The 13,654-nt window shown below is 41.6% G+C and overlaps 1 protein-coding gene and 1 pseudogene across 2 annotated transcripts in view; one reads left to right on the top strand and one right to left on the bottom strand.

Annotated features, from left to right (window-relative positions):
* LOC309617546 (large ribosomal subunit protein eL31 pseudogene) overlaps nt 1-13,654 on the top strand; it is a 92,467-nt pseudogene that overhangs the window by 22,260 nt on the left and 56,553 nt on the right. The window lies entirely within an intron of this gene.
* On the bottom strand, nt 11,636-12,186 carry LOC309617536 (uncharacterized protein). The gene has a single exon (XM_082370010.1). It carries the CDS (start codon nt 12,169-12,171, stop codon nt 11,701-11,703), a length of 471 nt encoding a protein of 156 aa, XP_082226136.1. The 5' UTR covers nt 12,172-12,186; the 3' UTR covers nt 11,636-11,700.

Here is a 13,654-nt window from a genome sequence, read left to right as displayed (position 1 = left end):
CACAGAATTGTGAAACCATCACCACCATCAAGTTTAGAACATTTTCATCACCCCCAAAAGAATTCCCGTAGCCATTAATATTCACTTTCTACCTTCACACCCTGCCCTCACCCCCAGCCCTAGGCAACTACTAATATATTTTCTGTCTGTATGAATATGCCTATTCTGGCCATTTCATGTAAATGGAATAATACAATATATAGTCTTCTGTGACTGACTTTTTTCACTTAGCATAATGTTTGCAAGGTTTATCCATGTTGTAGCACGTATCAGTACTTCATTCCTTTTTACGCAGAATAGTATTACACTGTATAAATATGCTACTTGTGTTTATCCATTCATCAGTTGATGAACATTTGGGTTGTTTCCACTTTTTGGCTATTATGAATAATGTTGCTATGAACATTCACATACAAGATTTCGTATACAAGTGTGGGTAAATGGTTGTATTTCTCTTGGGCACATAACTAGGAGTGAGATTGCTATATGGTGACTCTATGTTTAACCTTTTGAGGAACTGCCGAACATTTATTATCTTTTTATTTCAGCAATCTTAGTGGGTATCTCATTGTGTTTTTTTTTTTTTTAAATAATTTTTATTGTGCATTTGTACTTTTTTTTTTTTTTTTTTATGGCTGTGTTGGGTCTTCGTTTCTGTGCGAGGGCTTTCTCTAGTTGCGGCGAGCGGGGGCCACTCTTCATCACAATGCGCGGGCCTCTCACTATCGCGGCCTCTCTTGTTGTGGAGCACAGGCTCCAGACGCGCAGGCTCAGTAGTTGTGGCTCACGGGCCCAGTAGCTCCGCGGCATGTGGGATCTTCCCAGACCAGGGCTCGAACTCGTGTCCCCTGCATTGGCAGGCAGACTCTCAACCACTGCGCCACCAGGGAAGCCCGTGTTTTTTTATTTACTGTTTTTTTTACAGTTTTATTAAGATATAATTGACATACAGCACTGTATAATTTTTATTTATTTAAATTGAAGTATAGTTGATTTACAATGTTGTGTTAGTTTCACATGTACAGCAAAGTGATTCAGTTACACATATATATATTTAAATTAGGTTATTTGGGCTTCCCTGGTGGCGCAGTGGTTGAGGATCTGCCTGCCAATGCAGGGGACACGGGTTCGAGCCCTGGTCTGGGAAGATCCCACATGCCGCGGAGCAACTAGGCCCGTGAGCCACAACTACTGAGCCTGCGCGTCTGGAGCCTGTGCTCCGCCAACAAGAGAGGCCGCGATAGTGAGAGGCCCGCGCACCGCGATGAAGAGTGGCCCCCGCTTGCTGCAACTAGAGAAAGCCCTCGCACAGAAATGAAGACCCAACACAGCCAAAAATAAATAAATAAATAAATTTTAAATTAGGTTATTTATCTTTTTATTGTTGAAGTGTAACAGTTCTTCATATATTCCAGATACAAGTTCCTTATCAGATATATGATTTGCACATATTTTCTCCCATTCTGCAGGTTGTCTTTTCAGTTTCTTGATGGTGTCCTTTGAAACACAAAAGTTTTTAATTTTAATTAAGTTCGACATCTCTTTTTTCTTTAGTTGCATGTGCTTTCAATGTCATACCCTAGAAACCACTGCCTAACCAAGAGTCATGAAGACTTACTTCTATGTTTTCTTCTCAGAGTTTTATAGTCTTAGCTCTTACACAAGAGGCCTATGATAATAGATCATAGTTAATTTTTGTATATGGTGTGAGGTAGAGGTCCAACTGCATTCTTTTACATATGGATATCAAATTGTCCTAGCACCATTTGTTGAAAAAACTATTCTTTCCTGGGACTTCCCTGCTGGCACAGTGATTCAGAATCCGCCTGCCAGTGCAGGGGACGTGGGTTCGAGCCCTGGTCCAGGAAGATCCCACATGCTGCAGAGCAACTAAGCCCATGCACCACAACTACTGAGCCTGCGCTCTAGAGCCCGCAAGCCACAACTACTGAAGTCCGCCTAGAGCCCGTGCCCTGCAACAAGAGAAGCCCCCGCAGTGAGAAGCACATGCACCACAACAAAGAGTAGCCCCTGCTCGCCACAACTAGAGAAAGCCCACGCACAGCATCGAAGACCCAACGCAGCCAAAAATAAATAAATGTAAATAAATTTATTAAAAAACAAAAACACTATTCTTTCCTCATTGAGTCGTCTTGGCACCCTTTCAAAGATCATTTGACCATTTGTGCGTAGATTGATTGATCTGTTCCATTGATCTATTTGTCTTCATACTACTACTACATTGTCTTTTTTTTTTTTTTTTTATAAATTTATTTATTTATTTTTCGGCTGTGTTGGGTCTTCAATGCTGTGCGCGGGCTTTCTCTAGTTGCGGTGAGCAGGGGCTACTCTTTGTTGCGGTGCGTGTGCTTCTCACTGCGGTGGCTTCTCTTTGTTGCGGAGCACAGGCTCTAGGCACACGGGCTGCAGTAGTTGTGGCTCATGGGCTCTAGAGCACAGGCTCAGTAGTTGTGGTGCACGGGCTTATTTGCTCCGTGGCACGTGAGATCTTCCCGGACCAGGGCTCGAACCCATGTCCCCTGCATTGGCAGGCGGATTCTTAACCACTGCACCACCAGGGAAGTCCCTACATTGTCTTAATTTCTGTAGCTCTGTAGTGAATTTTGAAATCAGAACTTTGTTTTTTCCCACAGTATTTTAGTATCAGCTTGTCAGTTTCTGCAAAAAAAGCCACCTGGGATTTTGATAGGGATTACATTGAATCTGTAGATCAGCTTGGGGAGTATTACCCTTTTAACAGTATTAAGTCTTCTGATCTATGAACATAGGATATTTTCCCATTTATTTAGATCTTTTTATTTCTTTCAACAGTTTTTTATACTTTTCAATATACAGGTTTTACACTTCTTTTGTTAAATTTATTACTAAGTACTTTATTTTTGATGCTATTGTAAATTAAATTGTTTTTTGAATTTCATTTTTGGATTGTTTGCTAGTATGTAGAAGTAGAATTGGTGTTTGTTTATTCATCTTGTATCCTGCAACCTTGCTAAACTCCTTTATTAGTTCTAATATTTTTTTAGTGGATTCCTTAGGATCTTCTATATATAAGATAATGTTATCTGCAAATAAAGATCATTTTACTTCTTCCTTTTCAATCTGGATGCCATTTCTTTCTTGCTCAATTGCCCTGGATAGAATATCCAATATATTATTGAATAAAAGGGTGAGAATGGACATCCTTGTCTTGGTCCTGGTCTTGTGGGGGAAAGTATTCATTTCTTCACCATTGTGATATTAGCTGTGGGTTTTTTATAGATGTTCTTTGTCTCAGTTTAAGGAAGTTCCCTTCTATTCTTAGGTTACTGAGTATTTTTAATCATGAAACGTTTTTGGATTTTCGTCAAATGCTTTTTTTTTTTCTTGCACCTATTGAGATGATGAAATGGTTTTTGTCCTTTATTCTATTAATGTGGTGCATTAAATTAATTGATTTTCCAATGTAAAATCAACCTTGCATTCCTAGGATAATTCCCACTTGGTTATGGTGTATAATTCTCTTTATATACTACTGCATTCAGTTGACTAGTATTTGTTGAGGCTTTTGTGTCCATATTCATAAGAGATAATGGTATGTAGGGTTTTTTGGTAACATGTCTTTCTGGTTTTTGTATCAGAGTAACACTGGCTTCATAGAACGAATTGAGAAGTGTTTCCTCCTCTCCTATATTTTGGAAGAGTTTGAGAGGATTCATATTAATTCTTTAAGTGTTTCGTGAAATTCACCAGTAAAGTCATCTGGGCTTGGGAGTTTCTTTGGGGGAAGTTTTAAATTACTAATCCAATCTCTTTACTTGTTATAGGCCTTTCCAGACTTTCTGTTTCTTCTTTAGTTGATTCTGGTAGTTTGTGTCTTCCTAGGACTTTGTCCATTTCGTTTGTTATATAATTTGTTGGCATATGTTTCTTCATGGTATTCTCTTATAATTCTTTTTTTTCCTGTAAGGTCAGTAGTAATGTCCCCTCTTTCATTTCTGATTTTAGTCTTCTCTCTTCTTGGTCAGTCTAGCTAAAAGTTTGTCAATTTTGTTGATCTTTTCAAAGAATGAGATTAGGTTTTATTTTTTTCCCCTCCCGTTCTCTATTTCGATAATTTCCACTCTAATTTTTATTGTTTTCTTCTTTCTGCTTGCTCTGGGTTTTGTTTGCTTTTTCCCCCCCTGTTACTTAAGGTGGAAATTTAGTTTATTGATTTGAGATTTTTCTTTCTTTTTTTTTTTTTTAACGTTGGCATTTATAGCTAAAAATTTCCCTCTGAACACTGTTTTAGCTCCATCCTATAAGTTTTGGTATTTTGTGTCTTCATTTTTATTTGTTGTTTTTTTTTTTTAACATTTTCTAACTCCCTTATTGATATTCTCTGTTGGATGAGTTGTTGTCAACATACCTTCCTTTCATTCCTTATAAATATGGTGTCCTTTAGTTCTTTGAACATATTTACAATAGGGACTTTGAAGTTTTTGTTAAGTTCAACATCTAGGCCCCCACCAAAGCAGTTTCTGTTGCCTAATTTTTTTTTTTCTTCTTGTCATGGGTCACACTTTCCTGTTTCTTTGCATGTCTCATAATTTTTTTGTTGAAAATGGAACATTGCTACAATAATATATTGTAGCAACTCTGGATATTGATCCCTCTCTCACCTGGGGCTTGTTTTCTTATTTATTTTTTCAGTGACTTGCCTGGACTAGTTCACAGAAATCTATCATTATTTTATCCACAGTGTGTAGTCTCTGATGTTGCTCCTCAAAGAGTGAAGCTTTGACTATGTGCACAGTCTTCTGACCACCAGGGATTATTGTAGTTTTAGCAGTGCTCTCTTTCCCTGGTCTCCCTGTTAAGCTGCTAGGTGATCTGATTCTACTGTAACACTCACAGCCTTTAGCCTCCAGTAATTGCTAGCTGACTGCTCTGTTGTTTTTGGCAAAGTCTGGGGCATAAAATTGTTCCACAGTGTGATCCAGCTAAAGTCAGGCCCCTTTGTGGGGACAGTCTTTGAGGCTTGCTCTGAGCTCAGAAGGGCCCTTCTTATCTGTCTCTTTCCCTGGTTTACTCTCTTAAACTTCTAGCTGGGCTACTATTTTGTTTGTTGCTGCTAGTTTAATGGAGCTAAGAGCCTCCTCTTAACTGTTTGCCACCAAACTCTCCATTGTTTTTGACAATACCCTTATGCATGAACTTCCCCACATTGTCTTCCTAATAAAGTATGTCCTCTTAGGGAGAGCTACTGAGCTCTCTGTTCTTTTTTTTTTTTTTTTAATTTATTTATTTATTTATTTATTTATTTTTGGCTGCGCTGGGCCTTCGTTGCTGTGCACGGGCTTTCTCTAGTTGTGGCGAGCAGGGGCTACTCTTTGTTGTGGTGCGCAGGCTTCTCATTGCAGTGGCTTCTCTTGTTGTGGAGCACGGGCTCTAGGCATGCGGGCTCAGTAGTTGTGGCTCGCGGGCTCTAGAGTGCAGGCTCAGTAGTTGTGGGGCACGGGCTTAGTTGCTCCGTGGCATGTGGGATCTTCCTGGACCAGGGATTGAACCCATGTCCCCTGCATTGGCAGGCGGATTCTTAACCACTGTGCCACCAGAGAAGTGTCTGAGCTCTCCCACCCTCCAACAGAATGCCTGTACTACTGCATTAGAGTAGGGCAGGGGAAGGGACTGTGGTCCACTTCTTCTGAAGTGATAAACCTGTGTTGCTCCACGAGTGGGGCATTGGATGTGGATGGCAGCCCCTAGTCTTTTGGGCTTGCCCTCCTGGCATGGAATCTATGAGTGAGCTGGGGTGGGGGCAATTGGGACCCAATATTCTCAGCTTTCTGTGACTAGGTAAAGCTTCCACCCTATGAGTGGGACCTGGGATTTGGAAGGGAGTCCCAGTCCAGGCCCCTGCCAGAAAGAGGGATGATATGCTGGCCACTTGCCCTTCCTTGGGTGAAACCATAGTCCTAAACTAGGAGCTGAAGGGAAAGGGAGTCCTATTTTCTTTGACCTCCCTGCTTGAAGTAGAACTTATGTCACAGTAAGCTGGGAGGAGATAGAATCAGACAGTGGCTCAAATACCATAGACTCTTACTGTTCTTATCAAGATTTACTAAACTTTCTTGAATAAATGTTTCTCCATTTTCTGTATACTCTTGGGACAATATCCAGAGATTTTAAATGGTTGGTTTAAAAAAAAATAATTTTCACTAGTTAAATGTTTCAGTGGGGAGATGAGCTTCTCACGCTGCCATTCCAGAAGTGTGGTCACCTTAGGGGTTTTATTTCCCCATCTCTTTTTAGTATGAAAAATTCTAAACAGCAAAGTTGGAAGAATTTCACAGTGAATACCCATATTCTCCTTACTAAGATTCTACCATTAACATTTTGTTATAATTGTTGTATCATATCTGTCCATTTATCTATCATTCACTCTGATGTATTTTTGGATGCAATGCAAAGTAAGTTGCAGACATCAGTAACTTCTAAATTCTCCCGCATGTGTATCATTAACTAGAATTCAATATTTGTTTGCAGTTTTTTTTTTCTTTTGAGGTAAATTTTGCATACAATGAAGTACATAAATCTTAGGTGTACAGTCATTGAGTTTTGATAGATTCATGCACCTGTGCAACCCAAGCTCCTGTCAGGATATGAAACATTTCTATCACCCAACAAAGTTCCCCATATCTCTTCCCCGTCAGTCACCATCACCTCCCCGCCCCCAGAGGCGACCACCGTTATGATTTTTTTCTACCGTGTATTAGTTTTTTCCTGGTCTACAGCTGTACATATTAAGAAATCATATACTAGAACTCTTTCATGTAGAACTCCTTTCACTTAGCCTAATGCTTTTGAGAGGCAGCCATGTTGCATGTATCAACTATTCAGTATTATTACTGAATAGTATTGCATGATATGAATTTACCAACTTATTTATCCATTCTCCTTTTTACAGTCACCTGGGCTATAATTTACTGGAGGACTTTAGGCAGAGAATTGGCATCTAATTTACCCTTTAGATAGGTCATTCTGGTAGGTAAATGGGAGGTGAACTATGAGGGCGGGGCAAGAAGAGGCCTGTTAGGAGGTTCTTGCAGCAGTTCAGGTGAGATTTGAGGTTGGTTTGGATGAACATTGTAGCAGTGCAGATGGTGAGTGGAGATGGTCTGATTCAGGGTACATTTTGGAAGTCAAGCTAACAGGATTTGCTGATGGACAGGATTGTGGAAAGTGAAAGAAAAGAAAGAATCAAAGGTGACTCTATTCCCCCAAGACATTCCTTAAACAAAATGTTGTCATTATGAGGGTGGAGAGGCAATAAAAAAAGTCATAAACTTTCTGCTTGGAGATTTGCCTAAAAAACAGTTGGAGGGCAATCACTAAGCAAGTATTTGCCAACTGCTTCCAGATAGCAGTTGGTTGGTTCATACACCCTGTGAACACATGCAGCTCTTTAGACAACCAGCATAATTTGCAGCTTCTCTTGTTATGATAATATGTATCACTATTAGAAATACAGTTCAACTTAATTTTTGAATCTCTGCTTTATCCACCCTCCCACCTGCCACCCCACTTGACCAGCACTTCAGAGCTGTTGGCTTTAAGATTCAACTTCCCTTATTTCACTCAGACAGGAAACTCTTAAATGTTGGTTATTTCTTATCTGAATCTTTAAATATGTCACTGTGTTTCTGTGATTGGCCTTTTAAAAAGTATTACATAAAGACTGATCCCTTTACATAAAATGAGGCTGAGATCAAGCTTTCATTTATTAAACAAATATTTATTGTGTGCCTACTAGATGCTAGGAACTGTGCTAGGCATTGGTTATACCACAGTGAATAAGGTAGACTCTGCCCTCAAAGAGCTCGAAGAACACATAAATTGGGCAGTTTTATTACAATGTGATAAATGCTATAATAGAAAGCATGTAAAAGTGGCATTCAACAGAGGCTTAAGGATCAAGCCAGAAAAAACTTCCAGAGGATATGTTTTAGTTGAGAACTGAGGGATCAAAAAAATGAGCCAGAGAAGTTGAAGGTGGGACAGAACAGGGTATTCCAGGTGGGAGAAGCAGCATGATCTAAGATCCAGATGTGGTACATTGGTAGAACTTCACATTTGAGATGGGGGAAGTAGTCTAAGAGGGAGTTCTTAGAGAAGGATGCAAGGGACAGATCTTGAAAGGCTTTCTAAACCTGAAAGTTCTTATGGAGAGGGGGGAAAGGGTTGCAGGTGAGTGTTGAAGTGATCATAAATTGATGGAGGTGATTATAACTGCCTGTGAACTAAGCTGCCCTCATGTGATTTTCTCCATTCAGAATTTGCCTGCTTGGGCTTGGGAGAAGGCAAGGAGAAGCCAGAGTGTTGGGAACGTCCAGGGTTATGAGTGCTGAAGACAATTCAGGATTTCTCCAACTGCTCTTTCTCAAAACATTCTACTGACAGATGTTAACAGGATGAAAACATCCTTGGTCAAAGAAGTTTGGGAGAACTGCTATATACTCTAATCCCTTCTTAATATGCACATAAACATATTTGAAGTTCTGAGGGTCTCACATTTGAAAACCCAGTTAAATTTAGTGTAGTCAACTTTTTAAAGCTTATTTGCATCTAGAATGGCCTGTGTGTGTGTGTGTGTGTGTGTTGCATCTGCTAAGGTCTCATAGTTTGGTTTATGATGGATCAGATAATCATTCACCTTACCACTACATAAAATAATAGGAGCCTTTATTTCTTTTCATTCAACATGTTTAAATTATCTGCAGTTAGCCATTTAAGTCCACATTGATTTAGGGTAGAGCAATGGCTAACTTTTTCTGAAACGTACCTCATTCTTTATGAACCTATTTTATGTTCCTATTCCATTTGTTATCAACTCTTGTCATAAACTTAAAAAACAAACAAACCATAAACTAGCTTCCTTATTGTTCATCCAGAATCATAAGAAGCCAATGTGAAAATTGGCAAGGAAAGCTGGACCATGCCATATGGTTAGGATTAGGGCTGGCAGGGAGGACAGCAGTCAAGAGTTACTTGTATTATTATTTTACTACTAATAATAACCAGCGTTTTCATGGTCTTTACAGTTTACAGATTACACTTATATGTGTTATTTTACATAATCACATTCAATTATTGATGAGCAAGGTACAGCTATCATTGGTGAGAGCAAGGAACATAATTTGGGGAGATGACAAATGAAAAGACATGTTGAGGAAAAAAAGACAGGAGCTGGGTGGGAAAGGAGTTTAAAAAATACTGGGGACAGTAGTCTAAAGCATGCATTCCCAATGGAGGTGAAAATTACCAAGGGGGTGAAAAGCAGTTTTGGGGAGACCAAAAAAAAGAGTAGATATTATGGTGGTTTGTGACCCTCCAAAGGGCCACCATACAAAAACAGACATGCAGTGTATTTGCGGTATTAACATTTCATGGCAGAGGTGCAATTAGGGAAAAAATGTCTAAAAAGGCTTGTTGAGGGTGAGGGGGTGATAATAAAAAAAAGGTTGAGGAACTGTGATGTAAACTCTGTGGTGCCCATGGAACTTTTTGACGTTTGTCAATGATTCTTCTGTTCTCAGACATGTTAGACAACTCATTTGTCTAGCACAGTGTCTGCTCATGGCTTCATTTGTCTGCCCGTCTTCCCCAAGGCCCTAAATGACCATGTTTTGCCCCTTTAAACTCTTCTCTTCAAGCTACAGCTAACTGAATTAGGGTGGGCGCAAGCAAAGACCGGTTAAGGCATAGATTGGCCAGTGAGTGACCGGGAAGCCTGGCCGCACTCACTTCCTCTCATCAGGCTTCTGTGGTGCTGTTCTGTATTCTTATAGTGTCTCCTCCACTTCTCCCTTTGAGATGACTTGAGTGGGTATCAAAAGAGCCCAGGTTATGACATCTCCCCAGTCAAGACGCTTTCAATCTCATTTGAGTGAGATTGAATGTAATTGAATGAAGATGGAAGAGAAATTTATTGGAATCATTAGCTCTTTGTCCTTCATATATTAATCATATATTAGTTAAGGGAGGGCTTTCCTGTACATTGTAGGTTTGACAGCACTCCAGGCCCCTCCCCAGTAGATTCCAGAGACACCCCCCTCCCAAAGCGTGACAACCAAGAATGTCTCTAGGCGTTGCCAAATGTCCACTGCAGGGCAAAGTCACCTCTGGTTGAGAACTACAGATATTGAGAAACTAGAATATCAGAAAATTATCAATCTCCTAATGGTATCATTATGAGCAGAAATGCCATAAAGGGTTTGTGATCTGCTATTAAACATCACCTTAATAAGGATGTTACCAGAAATTATGGAAGACAGTCCTTGAGAGCCGAGACCAGTGTTGTTACCAAGATATTCACAGCTAACAATAGCGAGCAGCAGATGCTTTCTAAGCATGTTCCGTATATTAACTCATTAGTTCTCCTGGCAACTCCAAGGAGTTGGTACTACTATTATTCTACCCACCCTACAGGTAAGGGAACTGAGACATGAGATGTTAAGGGACTTGCTGAGGTCACCGAGCTGGTGATAGCAAAGTCACCCAGGCAACCCAGTTCTAGAGCCCACGTTCTTTTTTAATTTATTTTAATTTATTTATTTTTGGCTGTGTTGGGTCTTCGTTGCTGTGCACGGGCTTTCTCTAGTTGTGGCGAACAGGGGCTACTCTTCGTTGTGGTGCGCAGGCTTCTCATCATGGTGGCTTCTCTTGTTGCAGAGCACAGGCTCTAGGCGCGTGGGCTTCAGTAGTTGTGGCACACAGGCTCAGTAGTGGTGGCTCGTGGGCTCTAGAGCACAGTCTCAGTAGTTGTGGCGCACGGGCTTAGTTGCTCTGCGGCATGTGGGATCTTCCCGGACCAGGGCTCGAACCCGTGTCCCCTGCATTGGGGAAGCCCCCAATTAGGCATTTCAGGCCATTATGTTTTCTCTAGACATGAAAGAGCTCATTCCCCAAACCTAATTACTAGCCCTGAGAAATTTAGATCAAATTCATCCCTCATCTATGTTCAAACTCATCCTTAGATCCCATGCAGCTCAATAGGCTTGGGAGGCAAACAAATGCCTTCCTAGTTTGGGGGTTGGGGGTTGGGGGCTGGAACAGATGTCTCCAAAGTGGAAAGGCTGTTGTGCAGGACACAGTCCGCTATACTCATCATGGGTCCTCAGCTCCCCGAATTCCCCATGTCTCATAACTGAATGTACTGCCACTCGCATCCTTGAACTCTGGTGCCAACCACCTGAACACTTCAATAGGAGGTGTTCCATTGCTCTCTAAATCTCACTCAGCAGTGGGTCAGAGTTTTATTTATTTATTTATTTATTTTAAAGTTGAGGAGTTTATTAGGGAAATATGAAAGGTTAAGACACCCCAAGTGACAGGAAGAGAACTCTGAAAATGTCTCTTTTCAAGCCAAGTGGAGGCCTGGCCTTGACCCTCCCAAAAGGACAAGAAACTGGTGGGTTAGCAACAACATTCTCTGGCAGCCACTTCACCGGGGCTCGTCAGCCAGGACTGCTTCCCACCCCTGGCCAAAGTTGGGGAGGAGACAGACTATTTATAGAAGCAAAGCAGAGGCCATGAGAGCTGTAACAAAAGGCTGAGAGACAGAGAGAGAGAGAGAGAGAGGTGGGGAGGACCCAGACAGAGTCCCAGGCTTTTGGCTCTTAGCGCCTCAAATGTGTTGACAAGTAGTTGTACAAAGTGTCACTGAAGAGGTAAAGTGCCTAATGCTGTTTCTGAGCGTTCCCCTGGACTCCTCCCCACACGCCACATCACACCGCTGGGTGTACATGGCAGAGCCCAAAGGCCACATTCTTGAAAAAAAGAAAAACAAGAATAAGCCCTGTTGTTCTTTAAGGAGAGAGGAAGGAGCTGAAGACTGCTGGGGCCTTTCCCACGAGGCCTTTTCGTTCTGTAAAAGCAGCTTCCCAGCAGCAGCATGGCACAGTTGTAGGTGAGGGTCTCACCGTTTGTCACCCTCGCTTCTTGAACAGCTCTCTGTTCAAGAGCTGTCAATTTCTCGTTTAGTGTTGCGCGTCTTGAACGACAAGACACATCAAACGAGTTGAGAAAGGCTGCGATTTTCTTGATGCTGCTGGTGATGACGTCAGTGTACTCCCGGCTCGCCCAGTCCTGGTAAATCTCCCGCTGCACGGGATCCTCTTGTCCCACCATGGCTGCTGCCTGAGGAAGCGCGACTAGGTCAGAGTTTTAGAGGTTATATAGCATGACTTTATACTGCACAGTCTTATGTTATATAAAAGTGCCATTATAGTACTGTTATATATTCTCTAAACTTTTTTGGGCAGGGTGCAATTTGAGGTTAAGGATAAGATGCTACAAACAAATAGAAATTAATTTAGACCAGAGCTGTCCAATAGAACGTTTGCAGTGGTGGAAATGATTTATATCTGTGCTGTCTAGTACAGTAGCCACTAGCCACACGTTGCTACTGAGTACTTGAAAGATGGCTAGTGCAACTGAAGAACTGAATTTTATTTTAATTTTAAGTTACTTAAGTCTAAACAGCTACCAGTGGCTCCTATATAAGGTAGTGTATAGGCTGTCTTTCAAGAGGATGGCTACTAGCTGTCTGGACCTCATCTGACTTAGGACTTGGAATATAGGAAATTTAAAGCTGTTTTAAAGTAGATCTTAAATAAGATCCTGAGATTTCCATGTGGCTAGTCTCTTCCCTTGTCTTGGGATGGGTGACTCTTTTGGAGATGGAAAAGCAAGCAGCTCTGTATTCCAGCATCCCACAGAGATGGTTCCTAAGGAAGTTGCTAACTTTAAGACAATTCAGGTAGAGGCTGAAATTTCAGAGGGGAAATCAGAGATGGTCGAGTCTATCACTGTCTCTCCCCCTCACTGGCCCTCTTCACTCTGTTTGCACCCTTACCTACTGCCCTGGCCTTATTTTCAACGTTGGGGAAATTTTCATAGTTTTGGAAGGTTTGGAGAGGCAAGAAGCATTTGCCTGGGAGATTCTAGGCTCTCGAGGAGGGTCTAGAGTGGCTTGGGTTTAGGTATTAGAATAAATTCACTCCTTTAAAGCCCATATAAATTAACATCAAAGACCCAGCTGGCAAAGGTGCCTACTCAAGCATCTCAGGTGGTGGTGCAGCCCAAGAGCTACTCAGCGGAATGGAGTGGGAGAATTCCCATCTGACATCAAGGGAGCTTTGTGAAGTGAGGACCATGTCAAAAGTGGGCGTGGGAACAAAAGGAAAGATGAAATAATGGTATCTCTCAGAATTGAATAAAGCGAAATGTTTGGAAGGTCAGGACCCAGAGGTTCACGGAGTTCCAGACATACATAGACCTTCCTATTCCTTCCAACCTGAGGACAGCACCTGTGTCAGGAGTAAGTGCTTAGATACTTGGCATGTGCTGAAAAGTCACCTGCCTTGGAGCAAGAAGGCAAAGAGTGCTGCTGCCCAGGGCAGGGTGTACCATTGTCAGGCTGGCTGTGGAAGAGTTACACAGAGTCAAGTGATAAACATGCAGAATCCCAGCCTCTCCTGGGAGATTCCATTTCCAGCAGATCTGAGGTAGGGCATGGCAAAACACATCTTTAACAGGTGATTCTGATACACAAACTAGATCTGGGGAATCCTGCAAAGATTGGGGGAAACAACTTTTCTTGTTAGGGGCG

Source organism: Balaenoptera borealis, assembly GCF_965194805.1.
Source record: "Balaenoptera borealis genome assembly, chromosome: 19".
Classification (NCBI taxonomy): domain Eukaryota; kingdom Metazoa; phylum Chordata; class Mammalia; order Artiodactyla; family Balaenopteridae; genus Balaenoptera; species Balaenoptera borealis.
This window is presented reverse-complemented; position numbering and strand designations above follow the sequence as displayed.

What these genes read in the sequence shown, in the direction of transcription:
- LOC309617536 (XM_082370010.1), bottom strand. Translation starts at nt 12,171, where the DNA reads ATGGTGGGACAAGAGGATCCCGTGCAGCGGGAGATTTACCAGGACTGG.